The following is a 15,483-nucleotide window of genomic DNA, read 5'->3' as shown; positions in this document are numbered from 1 at the left end:
AAATGGATGTAAGTATTAGATAGTAGACAATATAAAAATAAAATAAAATAAAATAAATAAAAGGCAGAAAAGTTGTCACTCCTTCCACAGTCTCAGATTGTGTTGGGGATCCACGAAACAATCAATATGAAACTTTGCAGGCCAAGGTGAGTCACCATTCGAAAACTAAGTTTGAATTTTCCTTTTACTTTTCTTGTTTTCACAAATAATTGTATTACACATGGGTTGCTAGATCTTTCTTTGGAAATTTATCTTCGGGTAGGCTTTTCTTGGAACCTAATTTTCCAAACGACTCAATCGTTGGAGAATTGAGATAAAACTTTTTAAAATCAAATCAACTTTTTTAAAATATAACCATTAAGTGATGTAATAAACAGATACGTGACCTCAAATAAAATATAATCGGCCTTATTTTTCTTATAGACCATTTTCTAAAACTTTCAAAAAATAAAATACTCATTTCCTTTTCTTCGTTAAAATTAGTGCGATTTTTAATTTTAACAGTATACCATCTCAGACAACTTTGGGATTTGGTACTATTTCTCTCAATTGTAAATTTAATATATAAAATAACTCTAGACCGTGTGGACCTAATTTGATTTTTTTGGTACCATAGCAGATAATCGAGAGCAGCGGCAGTCAACTTGAAGCATGATCTTTACAATCTACGGCTGCTGGTTTTATAATGTTGTTATCAAAGGGGTTTTTTTCCAATTCTGCGTGCCTTTGAAAGATAAAAATTCCAAATCCAGCAACATGTGTTCTTCCCTTTGATAGCTGCTACTCAACCACCTTATAAAGGTTCACTACTAGTTTCCTCAATAAACCCCACCTCTTCAACCTAATTCTTATCCTCGAATTTCTTTATTCAAGCTTCTTGTTTTTTAGATCAAAACCCCCATTTTTCTTTTCACTTTTCATCCGTTAAGTTTCCAGATATTCTACCTGAAAAAATTGCAGAATGAGGAGCAAAAGACATAGCCATAACAAGTTCATGCGGTTCATTACGGTTCCTTTTAAAGCGTTAGTCAAGGCCAGGGATCTATATGTTAGAAGCTTGACAAGTTGTGCTTCAAAAGTGAGCTACGGGCATGGTTCGGGCGGGTGCTCAGCGCAATACTCAGGGTTGCCGAGGAGCTTTAGTAGTGCAATGTCGGCAACGTGTAATGACAATGAAGATCTTAGAGAGCTCATTAGGGCTGCATCCGCGACGAGCTTGGGTCATAGGAAGGAAATGGAGATGCTCTTGAAACAGCAGTTGAGGGTGCAGATGGGATCGAAAGCCTTGCCCAAGAGTTGCAGTACTGTGATGGGAAGAATTGATGAAGAAAAGCCTTGTGAATTTGAAGAAAATGATGCTTCTGCTGCTGCTGTTGTGAATAAGAACAAGTATCCGAGGAGCAGAAGCTATGCTGTCACTAAAACAACTTCTTTTGATTCCTATTGATCATGTAAAGGGGACGTAAAAAAGAACCCTCCACTTAGTTTCTTTTTGTTGTTGTGAGATGTTTTCTAGAAGGTTGTTTCCAGATATTATAGAAATTGGGAAAACTATTCCCAAAGAAGAATCCAAGACTAGTGTAATTTAACCTCAGTTGTTGAAAGTCTACAACAGCAATGATAGCCAAAAAAGATAATAAATCAATTTCAAGGCATTGCAGGAAATAAATTTACAGTTCCTGGCTCTATGCATTGCGGCCGTGAATTACATCTCTTAGTGGGAAATTTCTTTCATGAGTCTCCACATAATTGCAATGGGGAAGAAGCACAGAATTGTGTCTAGTTTTAGAAATGGAGACTATGGGATCTGAAAGGCCTAACGGTAATAAGCCTGCACTAAACCCATTGCATTTGCGTTGCCAAAGATGGCCTTGGCCCTTAGCACATAGAAAATCGTCAAGGCATATGTAGAAACTAGAAACATAGAATCAAGACATTTCCATTTCTCTTCTACTCTACATGTAGCATTAGCAGGAAATGGGTACTCAAGGTTATTTGAAATACTTCGATGCGATTATGCATATAATTTTTTTATTTAATTATATAACAAAGTTTAGACAATGATAATTATTTATAAAATTACACATTAAAACAAACCTTATAAATAAATTAGGTATTTAACAATCTATTAATTTGAAAATTAAATGAAGAATGAATCAGAAAGAAAACATTTTTCCTGAGAGATTTGTAATTTTATATGCCTCATTTCTTCACTCATTTTTCTGTGTGGAAGCCGAGCGCTTCTTGCTCTTTTGTTTTCTTTATTCTTTGATACTAATTTTTATGTTTGAGGTTTTATTTCTGCATTTTCTGATCAATCATTTTTCAAGATTTTTTTTTTCTATTAACCTTTAGTTGGGTTGAAGAAACCAGAGACCATTTTAGGCATTGATTGTGATGGTGATGAGTATGGGATTGGGGGGCAAATATGATGTTTTGGAAATGAGGCTACTTTCTTGTTTATTTGTAGCTTTATGTGTTTTAATAGCTCTTATTTATTTGTTTGATTGTTTTTGTGCTTTTACAGTGTAAAGAGTTGAGGTATCTGTTGATCTTTCTCATTTTAAGAACAAATCATATCATTAGGCGAGTTATAGTAATTAAGATACATTGATGAAGGCTTTATTAAGTGCAACCTCTGCTTTTATCTTTTTTGTTTGCTTCTTGTCCGACTTGTATTTTTGTATTTTACTTGCTTCTAGCTTGTTGGATCTCTATTGTATCTCACTTTAATAATGTGAACCAATGAATTTTTGGCTAAAATTCACCTAACGAAAGCATTGTTCAACATAATAAACTAAGGCATATTGTTAAATTTAGTCCCTAACGTTTATATTTTTTATCAATTTTACCTATAATTTTTTTAAGCTAAATTTTACCCTTAATCTTTCAAAAAGAATCAAATTACCCTTTTTATGGAAATAATGAATAAAACACAAATCTTTTACATTATTGGCGTGGCAACTTGCATAGAAATCTATGTACACATTGTGCTAACATAATACCAATAGTCTTATATGTCACGTCAATAAATAATTTAAAATTATAAAGATTAAAATCAAAATTAAAAAATATAAAAATTTCAAACAATATTAGCATGGAGTACATGTGTATTGTCATGTTAAAAAAATTAATATTTTAGTTAGTATTCTCGTTAAAAAAACATCATTCGACTCTTTTTCAAAAAGTTGATGGTCAAATTTGACTCTTTTTGAAAGATTGAGGGCCAAATTGATAAAATATGTAAAAGTTAAGGGTTAAATTGGACATTAGGCCATAAGCAAATTCCAAAATTCCACCACTGTTTAGTTTGGGCCTTTCCAATTGAATGGCCTATTCTGTTTGAAACTGTAAATCGGCTAGATAGAAACAGCATTTATCAACTGGTAAAATGATAAGTCTAGAAACTTGAAAGCAAATTGATAAAGCACCCCCTATAACCTCAACAAAAATAACAAATCATGCACTCACAGGCGACACACAGAAACATAAAACACTTGCCAACACATCGTTTAACTTCAACCATCTTCACATAATCAGTATTTTGTCTGGTCATCCATTATTCTCCTAATTTCACTTCACAAATAACTCATCTACTCATTACATTACCGTCGCCCAAAATCTTCGTGGTCTACCCACTTCGATGGAAGTAGAGAAAGGGAAAGGAACCGACGTTTCAGACGTACAGGGCGAAGATGACCTCGACGAGGAACCTGGGGAGGAAATTGAATCAGCTCCGCCTCTTAAGGTTGGTGAGGAGAGAGAGTTGGGTAATTCCGGTATCAAGAAAAAACTCCTCAACAATGGTATCCATTGGGAAACGCCCGAGTTCGGCGACGAAGTCACGGGTGATTTCCATTATATTTATTTCAAGACTTCAATTTCTTTTAAAAAAAATATCCTTGTTTTGGGTTTATTTTTAGTTTTTGAGTAAACAGTGATCGAAACTATGCAGTTCATTTCGTGGGTACTTTGCTTAACGGGATAAAGTTTTGTTCCACAAGGGATAATGGTGAACCGATAACTTTTAAGCTTGGTGAAGGTGAGTTTTTGGAGGTTTAATCTTGATGGTGCTGCCTGATCAACTGTTTTATTCAGCTTAATTTATGTTTTAATGGGTTTGATAGGTAAAGTGGCTAAGGGTTTGGATAATGGGATTACAACTATGAAGAAGGGGGAACGTGTATTGTTCACATTGCCTCCGGATTTCGGTTATGGAGCTGAAGGGCGTGATGGTGTCCCACCTGATTCAATTGTACAATTTGAGGTTGAACTTCTTTCGTGGATCACTGTTGTGGACATATGCAAAGATGGTGGTATCATTAAGAAGATTATGGAGAAGGGAGAGAGGAATGAACGGCCTAGTGATTTAGATGAAGTTCTTGGTACTCTGAATTCTTAAGTACTGCAAAATTTTTCATCATTTGCTTTGTTTTTAAATTGATTAATAGGAGGTTTATAGTGATTGCTTTCATTTTAAATCCTCTTTATGCAGTCAAGTATCAAGTGACGCTTGCCGGTGGGACTATCGTAGCAAAAACCCCTGAAGAAGGATATGAGTTTTATGTGAAAGATGGTAACTTTAATTGAATGTTGAAATTTTATGGTAGTTGGGAAGAGATATTAAACTTTTTATAAACAGAAGTTCTCAACATGTTTTCTTTTTTTGCAGGTCATCTTTTTCCAGCATTGACAAAAGCAATTATAACAATGAAAAGGGGAGAGAAGGTCAAGCTAATTGTTCAACCTAAGTGTATGTTGTCATATGATAATTGGATTACTGCAATTCAAATCTTGATTGACTTTTATTCCAAGAGACCAATATTGCAAGTTTTACAGTCTATTGAGTTCAATGCCAGATGCTTTTGGAGATAAGGGGAAGGAGGCTACTGATGGGTTCCCAAGTATCCCACCAAATTCAGTTTTGAACGTTGAACTGGAATTGGTCTCTTTCAAGCCTGTTATTGATGTTACAGGAGATTCTAAGGTATTCAAAAAAATTCTGAAAGAGGGAGAAGGTGCTCTTGTAGCAAATGAAGGTGCTGCAGTAACTAGTGAGTATATTCACCCATTATGATATCTTATCTGTGTTCTTCCAAATCAAGCTAGATTCAGAGGTAGTGGATACTGTTCCACTTTCCATTTAGGTTTGGAATGGGATTAGTACTGGATTATATCTTAAAGGTGTAAGATATGTCAACAGTAAATTTGCTTAAAAAATTATGGTATTTAAGGTTTAGGTGTATGTTTATGCTTGCTCTTTTAGCAATAAAGAAATTGGACATGAAAAATTTGTTTCCAACTGGTTTGGGAAATGTTGGGGATTATGGATTGTTTCATTGAGGTGACTCGACCAATATATTATATGATGATCCCATGGCCTTGCATAATTCCTATGCTCTAAATATCTTTACCAGTGCTTCTTCTATAAACGCTTTACTCCTTATTTGCAGTTAGCTATATTGCTTGGTTAGAAGATGGTACTGTATTTGAGAGAAAAGGAGTTGATGGAGGGCAGCCATTGGAATTTATAACAGATGAAGGTTGGTGTACCCTTATATTGCAATTTTGCTAGATGATCAGTAAAAGCTTTGGACCATATCTAACTATTTACCGATTTGACAAATAGAACAAGTGATTCCGGGTTTGGACCGAGCAGCAGCAACGATGAAGAAGGGGGAACAAGCATTGTTGACAATTTGTCCTGAGTATGGTTTTGGTAGTGTTGTAGCAGAGCGTGATCTTGCTGTAGTCCCACCTTCTTCAAACCTAGTCTATGAAGTTGAAATGTTGGATTTTGTTAAGGTGACAACTGTAGCCCTATAGACTTGTTAAACATGACAGCTCCTTTAGTCCCTTACTAATTTGTAGTAGGTATTTCCTTAGGCATTGATCTCTAGTTCTGGTATGTTGGGTCCAAATTCTCTTCTAAATCTTTATCTACCATCCTGGTCTATTTGGGATTCTTTCCTCATCCCCCATCCCCCCCCCCTCTTCTTTTCCAGTCAGTCTGTTCCTGAGGTTAGATGGTCATGTTATTATTTGCTGTGTTTTATATCTGCTTAATGAATTTAATAGGAAAAAGCCCCGTGGGAACTGAATAATCAAGAGAAAATTGAGGCTGCTGGGAAAAAGAAAGAAGAAGGGAATATTCTCTTTAAAGATGGGAACTATCAACGAGCAGGAAAAAAGTATGATAAGGTAATCACAAAGCATTGATTTTGTCTGATTAAAATACAAAGCCTAGATTGTATATTTGAAATAATTAATTTCTGCTATCTGTTTTGTACCATTAGGCTGTGGATTATGTCAGTGAAGATGGACTCTTTCAGGATGATGAGCAAAAGCAAATAAAAGCATTGAGGATTTCTTGCTGGTTGAATGGTGCAGCATGTAGCCTCAAACTAAGTGATTTCTGGGGGGCGATCCAGTTATGTTCCAAGGTGAGTTGCCAAGCTACCAACACAAATCTGTATGATGGAAATGGTAGATGATTCCCCCAGTTAGTATGGTAATAATGATGTCTTGGAAATTGGCCATTAGTGCATGACTGGATGAACTTGCAAAATTAAACCTCTTTTATGTTCAACCTCTGTTTCCATTGAAATTGGGAATTTACTTTTGTTTCACTATTATATATTCACTTTTGTGCCGTTTATTGTTTGGCATACGTAATAGTGAAAGAGCTCTCAATGAGGGCATATCTCATGTCATCACTAGCTTCTTGAAGGTATATGCATTAGTTTCAAAATTTAAAGACAAAGGCTGGCATTTTTAAGTACTATATCTAGCACTGAAGATCACATATAAATTTTGCTCTGGTTGATTAGCTGGAAAACATGCGTCTTACTTCATTCTAAAGCTTGATCTTTCTCTAGGTACTAGATTTCGAGTCCTACAATGTGAAAGCTCTATATAGGCGGGCACAAGCCTATATGAAAACTTCAGATCTAATATCAGCTGAAATGGACATCAAGAAAGCTCTTGAGGCTGACCCCCAAAACAGGTAAAGACGGAACTTATTCAATCTGCAAGTTCTTTGTAATGGCCAAGTTGTCAATAATCATGTTCCTTACATTTGCAAGGGAGGTGAAGCTACTTCAGAAGACCCTGAGACAACTCCAAGTTGAAAGCAACAAGAGGGATGCTAAACTCTTTACAAACATGTTTGCACAAATGTCGAAGGGATCATCAATGCCCGTTAAGGTGAGTGGTGTTCCAACAATGTTTTATATGTGGTGAATGTACAACAATTCATATTGAAGGAAACTCTTCTGTATCAACTCCATAACTTGTATAGGTGACGAGCTACGTGTTGTTTTGTTAATGATGATTGAGATGAATCTATTTGAATATTTTTATGGCAGAAATTGAAGGTTGAGATAGCAGAGCCTGAGAAGAGTGAAGAGGCCGCAGCAACTGAAAAGGAATGCGTGGCTGAACCTTCAACACCTTCTGAAGATAGAATGGCAGTTGATCAGAGTTGAGAAATTCCATTTGTCACTTGTTATCTATCTAACAAAAGGTTAAAAAGGTCTAATGTTCAAAAACCAGCACTTCTCCCTCAGCCTTGCTCGCCTGTAAGTTTTAGCAGGAAAGAGAGGAGAAAATTAGTATAACCGAACCCAGTGTTAAAATGTTAATTCCTATAAACTGAAAGAAGGGATGAAAGAAATGATGATCCCGATATGAAGAGGCGATTAAGATGTTCTAATATTTCATATTTATTCATAAACATTGAACCTTAACCAAAATCTTGCACATTGTATGTGTTTCTGTTGTTTGTAGTTGAACACAGGTGGGTTGATTGTTCTTCATTAACAGAGCACTCCTCTGTCTGCCTCACTCGTTTCACTATGTTGATTTGGAATGTAGGACTCTTGGATTTTGACCATTAAACCGTATGTATGGTTACTCCATGAACATAAAATCAGTTCCTACCGACAATTTTTAGAGCAGATGAGACGTCTAAACTTTTATCAGTTGTGATTTAGATTTGAAAATTTTGCATAACCAGAAATTTTGTATCCCACACGATTTAAACTTACAATTTACTATCTGCTTGTGAAATAATTTCATTTTTGAATAACAATTTAAAATCTAGTTTATGTACGAGATATTTTTTATAAATGATAAATTAAAATCCATAATTATCCAAACTATTCAACCTGAAGTGAGGTACCTTAATATAAAGTTATTCAAATTTAAAATTAAATTAATTTGACTTATATGTCAAAAAACCTTTTAAGAAAATGCAAAAAAACAATTAAGACCCCAATTAAGCTCTTCTTATTAATTAAAATAATCAGTTATGCCCTTTCGTTAATAATTTTTGTCATTAATCATGTTGACCATTACAATAATTTGATGGACCAATTAGATGATAACACGTAGCGCTTTTTGATTTAATCTAATGTTTTTCATAAAAATATTTAAAAATAAAAATATCATCAAAAATTTTAAAAATATAAAAGTATTTAAAAACATAAAATTTTAAAAATTCTAAGAAATTATAAAAATATAAAATTCATAAAACTTATTTAAAATTTAAAAAAACATATTGTAATTCTTAAAAAATTGTAACATTATAAAATATTAAAATTGATATAAACTTGTAAAAATATATAAAAAACATAAAAACTTGAAATGAACTGGTTAGCTCGAAATTGACAAGAGTATTGATTCAGAGAAAGCCATATTAGACCGGTTGACTAGGAAACCGGACAATTGAATCAAATTTTTTTTGATATTTTATCAAACCAAAATTTTATTATCCAACTATTAGCATATGCCATAATGAAATATTCTAATTAAGATTTTCAGAACTGGATTAATGGTCAAATAGAATAGGCCATCGGTTTACCAGTTCGACTGATCCGTCCAGTTCAATTAAATAAAACATAATAAATCAAAAAATAAAAATTTTAAAAAAATTTTAAAAAAAATTGGTTCAACCATTTGGTTCCAAGTCAATTGGTCTAATGACTTTCTTCGAATCAATATCCTTGTCGATTTCGGTCTAATTGATCCAACCAACTGATTCAATCCACTTCAAGTTTTTATAATTTTTTTTTATAATTTTTATAAGCTTATATCAACTTTAATAAGTTCTTTTTTATAATTTTTATGATTTTTATAGATTTTAATACATTTTATAAAGGTTTAAATATTTTAAATATGTTTTATTATTTTATAAAAAATTATATTTTATTTATTTTTATAATTTCATATCAATTTTATATTTTTAAATATTTAATAGTATTTATATTTTTTATAATTATTTATGATTTTTAAATAAATTTTATGGGAAAATATTAAATTAAACCGAAGTCGCCATATATCATAATATGGTTGATCTATCAATTTATTTTAATGGTCAATGTGATCAATGACCAAAATCACTAATAGAAAAGTTTAATTGATTATTTTAATTAACGTCGGATTTAATTAGATTCGAATTATTAGTAAGTTTATATTTTGTTCACTAAATTTTAAAAAGTTACAAAATAGTCATTCTATTCGAAAGTTTTTATTTAAGTCATTGAGTTGTTAAAATTGTTGTTGTATGGTATTCTTTGTTCCCAACACCTTTTTACCGATCGTAAGCTCTCTTCCCCTTTTCTTCTACAATTTAATTCTTTTTCATGATACAACTTTGAATATTACGAATCTGTGAATTAGAATCCAAACAATTTTCTTCTTTGATCTCTGAAATTGATCATTAGATAAACTTGAATTAAAGTATGCTCTTCTACTTGTCTATGTATATTGATCCTCCGTATAGAACATCAAATGCTCGTTTAGAGCTCACTAGCCAGACTTTTTAAAATAAAAAACTTAACATCCTAATGACTTAAATAAAAACTTTCAAATGGTTCAGTAACTTAAATGAAAACTTTTTATAAGTTCAATGACAATTTTGTAATTTTTAAATTGAGCAACCAAAACATAAACTTACTAATAATTTAATAACCTTGAGCATAATTTACCCTAAAAATAATATAATATAAAATAAAACAATTTAATAAGGTTTCAAATTAAACCCAAAAAGAGTTAAAATATGTCACTAATTTTTTGTGCAATGATAAAATTTGAAATTGAATTTATCTATTTAAAAGATTAAAAAATTAATACTATTATTTTTTCATTTAAAAATTTTAATACAATCATGGACACTATTGGTACATTTTCTATAAAAAAAAAATTTACTATCTTATTAAGCTTACATTAAAGTTATTGTCAAGTTAAAATGATTGGATAGGTTCAAAGACTGGATTAAAATCTTAAATGGAAAAAACAAACACATTTAAATTCAACTATGGATTGAATTCTAGATTTCATTAAAATACAAATACATATACAAAATATGAACATTGGCGATAGACAATGATCGCCCAACAGTTTCTAACCTTAAAGAGCCGAATGACCGCCCGAGTGTTTCACTTCAATTTTGTCAGAATGTCCATTGAAGATGTTGGACGAAAGCCAAACCAATAAACCATAGCCACTGACTTTATTCACATAAATAAAATACAAACACAAACAAAACGTGTAGCCACTCTCGTTTTGTGACGATTCAAAAGAGCCCATCCCACGTACGTTCTGAATGTGAAACTAATATAAGATACCATGGTTGAAGAGCTAAGTTGTTAGTGGCAGCATTAACACATCATAAGATGGCCCTCCTATTGTTTTTCTTCTATCTTTCTCAGCTCGCTTTGGCTCATGGTTCTGCTGTCAAGTTTCTTCCAGGATTTGAAGGACCTCTTCCTTTTGAACTTGAAACCGGGTAACCTAACGAAATTTTACACTCTCTTTGGTTGTGGAGATATATAGTTGTTTGATGGGTGTATATGTTGCTTTCTGTCAGGTATGTTGGTGTGGGTGATTCAGAAGAAGCTCAATTCTTTTACTACTTAGTAAAGTCGGAGGGGAAACCTAAAGACGACCCTCTTCTGCTTTGGTTGACTGGTGGCCCTGGATGCTCCGCCTTCTCTGCTCTTGCTCTCGAAATTGGTAATTTACATTACTTAATCACATGTTACTTGCTTAAACAAGAAGGTTGTGTCTCTAATCAGCTGATGCTTCATATTAAGAACCCCAAGAATTAATGGAATTTTATTTGACTATCCATCTAACTATGAACCACAACCAATGTTCAAGTGTCGGATCTAAGTCTAATAAAGATCGGAATAGTAAGATATGTGACACTGTCAAAATATTTCAAGTGTCATGTCCAAAAAAAAAAAAAAGGAAAAAAAGAAGAAGAAATAAAAATAGACACCATCAAAATATGTGACACTCTCAAAATATATCTATGGTTCTTGATTATTTGTAGGATAAGTTGATATCCAAATAGGATCATCAAATTGAAATGAGCGTTGCAGGTCCATTGAAATTCAAGGTCGACGTGTACAATGGAAGCTTGCCTACGTTGGTATACAACCCATACGCATGGACAAAGGTGATCAAATCATATCATCCACTCAACCAGATCATTTTTGTTGTGGTTTTTGTTTTAAGATTACTAATAACGAAGCTTGAACAATGATGATATATTTTCAGGTGTCAAACATCATATTTATAGATTCACCAGTAGGCACAGGTTTCTCCTATGCTAGAAACAATCGTGCTGCACAAACCAGTGACTTGAAACAAGTTCACCATCTCCATCAATTTCTTCGTAAGGTCAGCTTTCTTCAGTTCAGCGACCTTTAATTTAAAGTAGATAATCAGTGTTACATGTGTATGTAAATGTAATCATTTATCTGAAACAGAAGGTTTCAAATTTGAATACAGTGGCTGATGGCTCATCCAGACTTCATTTCGATTCCAGTCTATGTTAGTGGGGACTCGTATTCTGGGATTCCAGTCCCAGTCCTTGCTCAAGAGATCTCAAATGGTAAAACCCTGACCTTAACATCTTGTAGAGATGAAGTTAGCACTTTCATTTTCCCCCTTCATCATGCACGAAACGAAGGTATCAAACCCATAATCCATCTACAGGTTTGATATCTGCTGCGATACTCTGCTTCTTTCGTTTTTGAAAATAAATGCGATCATTGATGCTTAAAATTTGTAGATTAAACGCATTCCCATTTTCTAAACTATTTTAAGATAAATTTATTGGCTATTAAGTCTTGAGGAAACAAATAACAATTAAGAATCCTTGGATATTAATATCTTTAATTGGAAGGATAGATGAGAATGTAATCACCGAAATTTGGAGAAAAAATCAATTCAGTCTTTCCATAAAAAAACTGATTTCAAATTATATTAATTAAACTCTTTTACTAATATTTTTTGTCTTTTCGTAAAAGGGTTTTATTACTATTTTTCCTAAGTTTATCCCTTGAACCAAGAAAAAAAAAAGATTTACATTGCAATCCACACTAATTCATATTTAAAAAAGTATATAAATATTTTATGAAATTTTATGTGTCTGTTCATTTATCCAATTTGATACATTCGGTTCATGAGTTGAGGTTGCACAGTGTCTATATACTAGCATTGAAATAATGTCTTCTCGTAGATAGTACTGATATTTAACATGAACAGGCTTATATTGTTGGAATTCACTTGACAATATTAATTTCCTAATTGCTTTTTAGGGATACATGCTGAGAAATCCCATAACAAGACGTAATCTTGAAGAAAACTTCATGATTTCATATGTTCATAGAATGGGAATAATTTCTGACGAACTTTATGAGGTGAAATTATCTTTATCTAATCCACATTTTTCCACCGCCCAAGAAAACAAGATTGTTACCAAGCATTAAGTTATTGACTTTATTTTTTTCCAGTCATTAGAAAAAAAATTGTAAGGGAGAATATCAAAATATAGATCCCGATAACAAAGCGTGTTTGGCAGATGTTCGATACTTGGATGAAGTATATACATAAAAGTGTCTTTCCTTAATAAATTTAAAAGGAATTTGTTTGATAATCTTGCAATTTTCAGTCTACATCGGGAATCAACAAAGTTCATATTTTAAGACCTAATTGTGGTTGGAATGTCGTAAAATAAAGAAAAACCAGTCGAAGGCTTTATCTTGATGGACACCAACTCTTTAAAGATGAACTACAACACATGTTTTTTGAAAATGCCCACTATTTTAGGCTCTCCATTCCTGCACTTAAATTTGATTGATTTTTAACTTCTTTGCCCGCAGACTTACGAATTATACCTTTGTCTTTATTGGGCTATCGATGCTGATGTCCGAAACACTCTCCATATTAGGAAGGTATTACGTCGTTGGTTCAATTGATATGTCTCAACAATACTTCTAAGCAGTTGCGTGTTTTTGTACAATTAAAAGAAGCAACTGTTGTGATTTGATTTAGGGAAGCATAGCAAAATGGCTGCGGTGCAATCTTGAATTCCCTTATGACTCTGATGTTCCAACTAGCTTTCCATATCATGCCATCCTCAGCGCCAAAGGCTACCGCGCTTTAATATACAGGTGGGTATTTAATTTTACTAGTTTGTGATTTTATTTTTTAAATAATATATTATTATTTATATGATTAAATATAATTAAAATATATTAATTTATATAACAATTCAAATATTATTATTTATACAATATTGACGATAAGAGATGGAGTTAACACGATTTGAACTCATGCCAAATGAGTGTTTCAATGGGCTTAAATGAAAAATTAGCCCTTCAATTTTATAGTAAGTGGTACTTAAATTTTGGTTCCATTATTATTTTTGCTCCAATTGTTTGATTCCATTTAAAAAAGTTTCTTACTCAATCAAATTATGATATGTTTCAAAATTAATCTTTCCCTTAGATATCAAGGGAGAGTTTTTCATTTCTTTCAATATTATGAGATAATCACTTTGGAGCTAATTACTTGTTCTTGTGGGAAGCTAAAGCAAGGATGGAATTAGCGCGGAAAGAGAACTTTGATTGGATAATGGTTTTTTTTTAATAGAACTAACGATTGGGTCAAAAGAATTAACATAATGAAAGTTTGAGTATTATTTTGATAAAAGGTTCGAAACTTTAAAATCAATATTTTTACAATATCTATTTTTACAATTTTCTTTTAAGTTTTTCATTTTAATTTATATTATATAAGATCTTGACTCTCATTTAATGGTTAAATTAATAATTTTAGTAGTAGAAGGACCTTATTAATATAAAATTGATATTTTAATAATATAATTAAAATGTTATAAAGTGTGAAGATTAATTTAGAACGAGAATCAAAGTTGAAATATATAGTTTTCTATTTTAAAACTAAAACAATATATTTTTTTTCCTTTTAGTTTTTGGTTAATAGAAACATAATAATATAAATAATTTTTTAATTTATTTTTCATTTAATGAAAGTCTTTTAATTGAATCAAAATTATTATGTATAAGTAAGATAAATTTTATTAAGAAGAAAATTTAATTAAAAATATTTTATTAAAATTAAAAGGACTATTTCTTATTAAAGTAAAAAAAAAAACTCTACAAGCGGGTCTAGAATGATGTCATTTGTTATTAGGGTATAATAAAATAATAATTAAATAACTAAAAAGATATTTGATATCATTTTAGATCCGCTTGTGAAAATTTTTACTCTACTAGCATTGGATAGAACCCAAATTAAAATTTTTACTTACAAATACGATAAAACTTATAAAACAAAAGCTATATAGGTCAGTTCAAAAGTTTACCCAAATTCATATTTTTATTATAGATAATTATATTTGTTAAAGTTGAAGTATAGTTGTGTTTTTCATCTCTATGCAGTGGCGACCATGACACGGTGGTGCCATACTTGGCAACTCAAGCATGGATAAGATTTTTGAACTATCCAATTATTGATGACTGGCGACCATGGAAGGTGCAAGGCCAAATTGCAGGGTCAGTCTGAATTATTTTAATTAATTAATTAATTTGAAATTTGGATGTAAAGAAGAAGCTGATTGAGGTTCTTGGGATGGCCAAAATGTGTAGATATACAAGGACTTATTCTAACAGGATGACATTTGCTACTGTCAAGGCACGGAAGTTGTTCTTCTGCTTATGTTTCTTCGTTCATAGTCCTTGAATGGAAATTAATGGACAGCTTTGTTGTTTTTTCATCATCTTTATTTATTTATACGCTCTAAATAGTCTGGTTGAATTTGTAGGGAGGAGGGCATACGGCTCCTGACAAGAAGCCTGCAGAATATTTTGCAATGTTTAGAAGGTGGATATCAGGGCAACCTTTGTGATTGACAAACACCAAAATAATAATAGACATGAATCATGTTATTCGTAATAGTAACTCGTTGCTATCTGCCGAGGTGAAACTCATCAATTAAATTTGAACTTTAAACTGGGGAAATTAATAAGAACGTTTCAAGGATTTATGATCAAAGCAACTTCTGGCACTGAGACCATGACAGAATCAAGAGTGAACTGATAATAGGTAAAAGAGGATTATGACAGAATCAAGTAACATCAAAGTGAACATGTATCAGATAAAATGGGA

General features: G+C 32.1%; 3 protein-coding genes across 4 annotated transcripts; all 3 read left to right on the top strand.

The window, feature by feature from the left end:
• The first annotated feature begins 624 nt into the window (after positions 1-624).
• LOC108452470 (uncharacterized) lies at positions 625-1,568 on the top strand. Its single transcript, XM_017750263.2, has one exon. The coding sequence runs from the start codon at positions 962-964 to the stop codon at positions 1,445-1,447; it is 486 nt and encodes a 161-aa protein (XP_017605752.1). The 5' UTR covers positions 625-961; the 3' UTR covers positions 1,448-1,568.
• Positions 1,569-3,392: 1,824 nt separating this feature from the next.
• LOC108452772 (peptidyl-prolyl cis-trans isomerase FKBP62-like) lies at positions 3,393-7,958 on the top strand. 2 transcript variants are annotated; one of them, XM_017750565.2, is made up of 13 exons: positions 3,393-3,848; positions 3,956-4,042; positions 4,128-4,385; positions 4,496-4,576; positions 4,673-4,753; positions 4,860-5,054; positions 5,454-5,543; positions 5,630-5,805; positions 6,079-6,201; positions 6,297-6,443; positions 6,879-7,006; positions 7,086-7,206; positions 7,368-7,958. In XM_017750565.2, the coding sequence occupies exons 1-13, from the start codon at positions 3,644-3,646 to the stop codon at positions 7,485-7,487; spliced, it is 1,812 nt and encodes a 603-aa protein (XP_017606054.1). In that variant the 5' UTR covers positions 3,393-3,643; the 3' UTR covers positions 7,488-7,958. The 2 variants fall into 2 exon arrangements, with proteins under 2 accessions (XP_017606054.1, XP_052884113.1); XM_053028153.1 differs by lacking the exons at positions 3,393-3,848; positions 3,956-4,042 and having other exon boundaries at positions 4,374-4,402.
• A 2,601-nt stretch (positions 7,959-10,559) lies between these two features.
• LOC128292623 (serine carboxypeptidase-like 2) lies at positions 10,560-15,223 on the top strand. Its single transcript, XM_053027491.1, has 12 exons — positions 10,560-10,789; positions 10,871-11,016; positions 11,388-11,464; positions 11,566-11,688; positions 11,800-12,006; positions 12,612-12,713; positions 12,814-12,894; positions 13,176-13,247; positions 13,348-13,466; positions 14,757-14,870; positions 14,964-15,009; positions 15,140-15,223. Exons 1-12 carry the CDS (start codon positions 10,677-10,679, stop codon positions 15,221-15,223), a joined length of 1,284 nt encoding a protein of 427 aa, XP_052883451.1. The 5' UTR covers positions 10,560-10,676.
• Positions 15,224-15,483: the final 260 nt, after the last annotated feature.

This window comes from Gossypium arboreum, chromosome 5 (assembly GCF_025698485.1).
Source record: "Gossypium arboreum isolate Shixiya-1 chromosome 5, ASM2569848v2, whole genome shotgun sequence".
Lineage (NCBI taxonomy): Eukaryota > Viridiplantae > Streptophyta > Magnoliopsida > Malvales > Malvaceae > Gossypium > Gossypium arboreum.
The sequence above is the reverse complement of the archived record's forward strand: the minus strand, read 5'-3'. Positions and strand labels throughout refer to the sequence as shown.

Excerpts from the sequence above, each read along its gene's own strand:
- LOC108452470 (XM_017750263.2), top strand. The coding sequence starts at position 962 with ATGAGGAGCAAAAGACATAGCCATAACAAGTTCATGCGGTTCATTACG.
- LOC108452772 (XM_017750565.2), top strand. The coding sequence starts at position 3,644 with ATGGAAGTAGAGAAAGGGAAAGGAACCGACGTTTCAGACGTACAGGGC. Across the intron at positions 4,577-4,672 it reads TGAGTTTTATGTGAAAGATG|GTCATCTTTTTCCAGCATTG; the intron begins GTAACTTTAATT and ends CTTTTTTTGCAG. Across the intron at positions 4,754-4,859 it reads GCTAATTGTTCAACCTAAGT|ATGCTTTTGGAGATAAGGGG; the intron begins GTATGTTGTCAT and ends GTTCAATGCCAG.
- LOC128292623 (XM_053027491.1), top strand. The coding sequence starts at position 10,677 with ATGGCCCTCCTATTGTTTTTCTTCTATCTTTCTCAGCTCGCTTTGGCT. Across the intron at positions 13,467-14,756 it reads TACCGCGCTTTAATATACAG|TGGCGACCATGACACGGTGG; the intron begins GTGGGTATTTAA and ends ATCTCTATGCAG. Across the intron at positions 15,010-15,139 it reads TGACATTTGCTACTGTCAAG|GGAGGAGGGCATACGGCTCC; the intron begins GCACGGAAGTTG and ends TTGAATTTGTAG.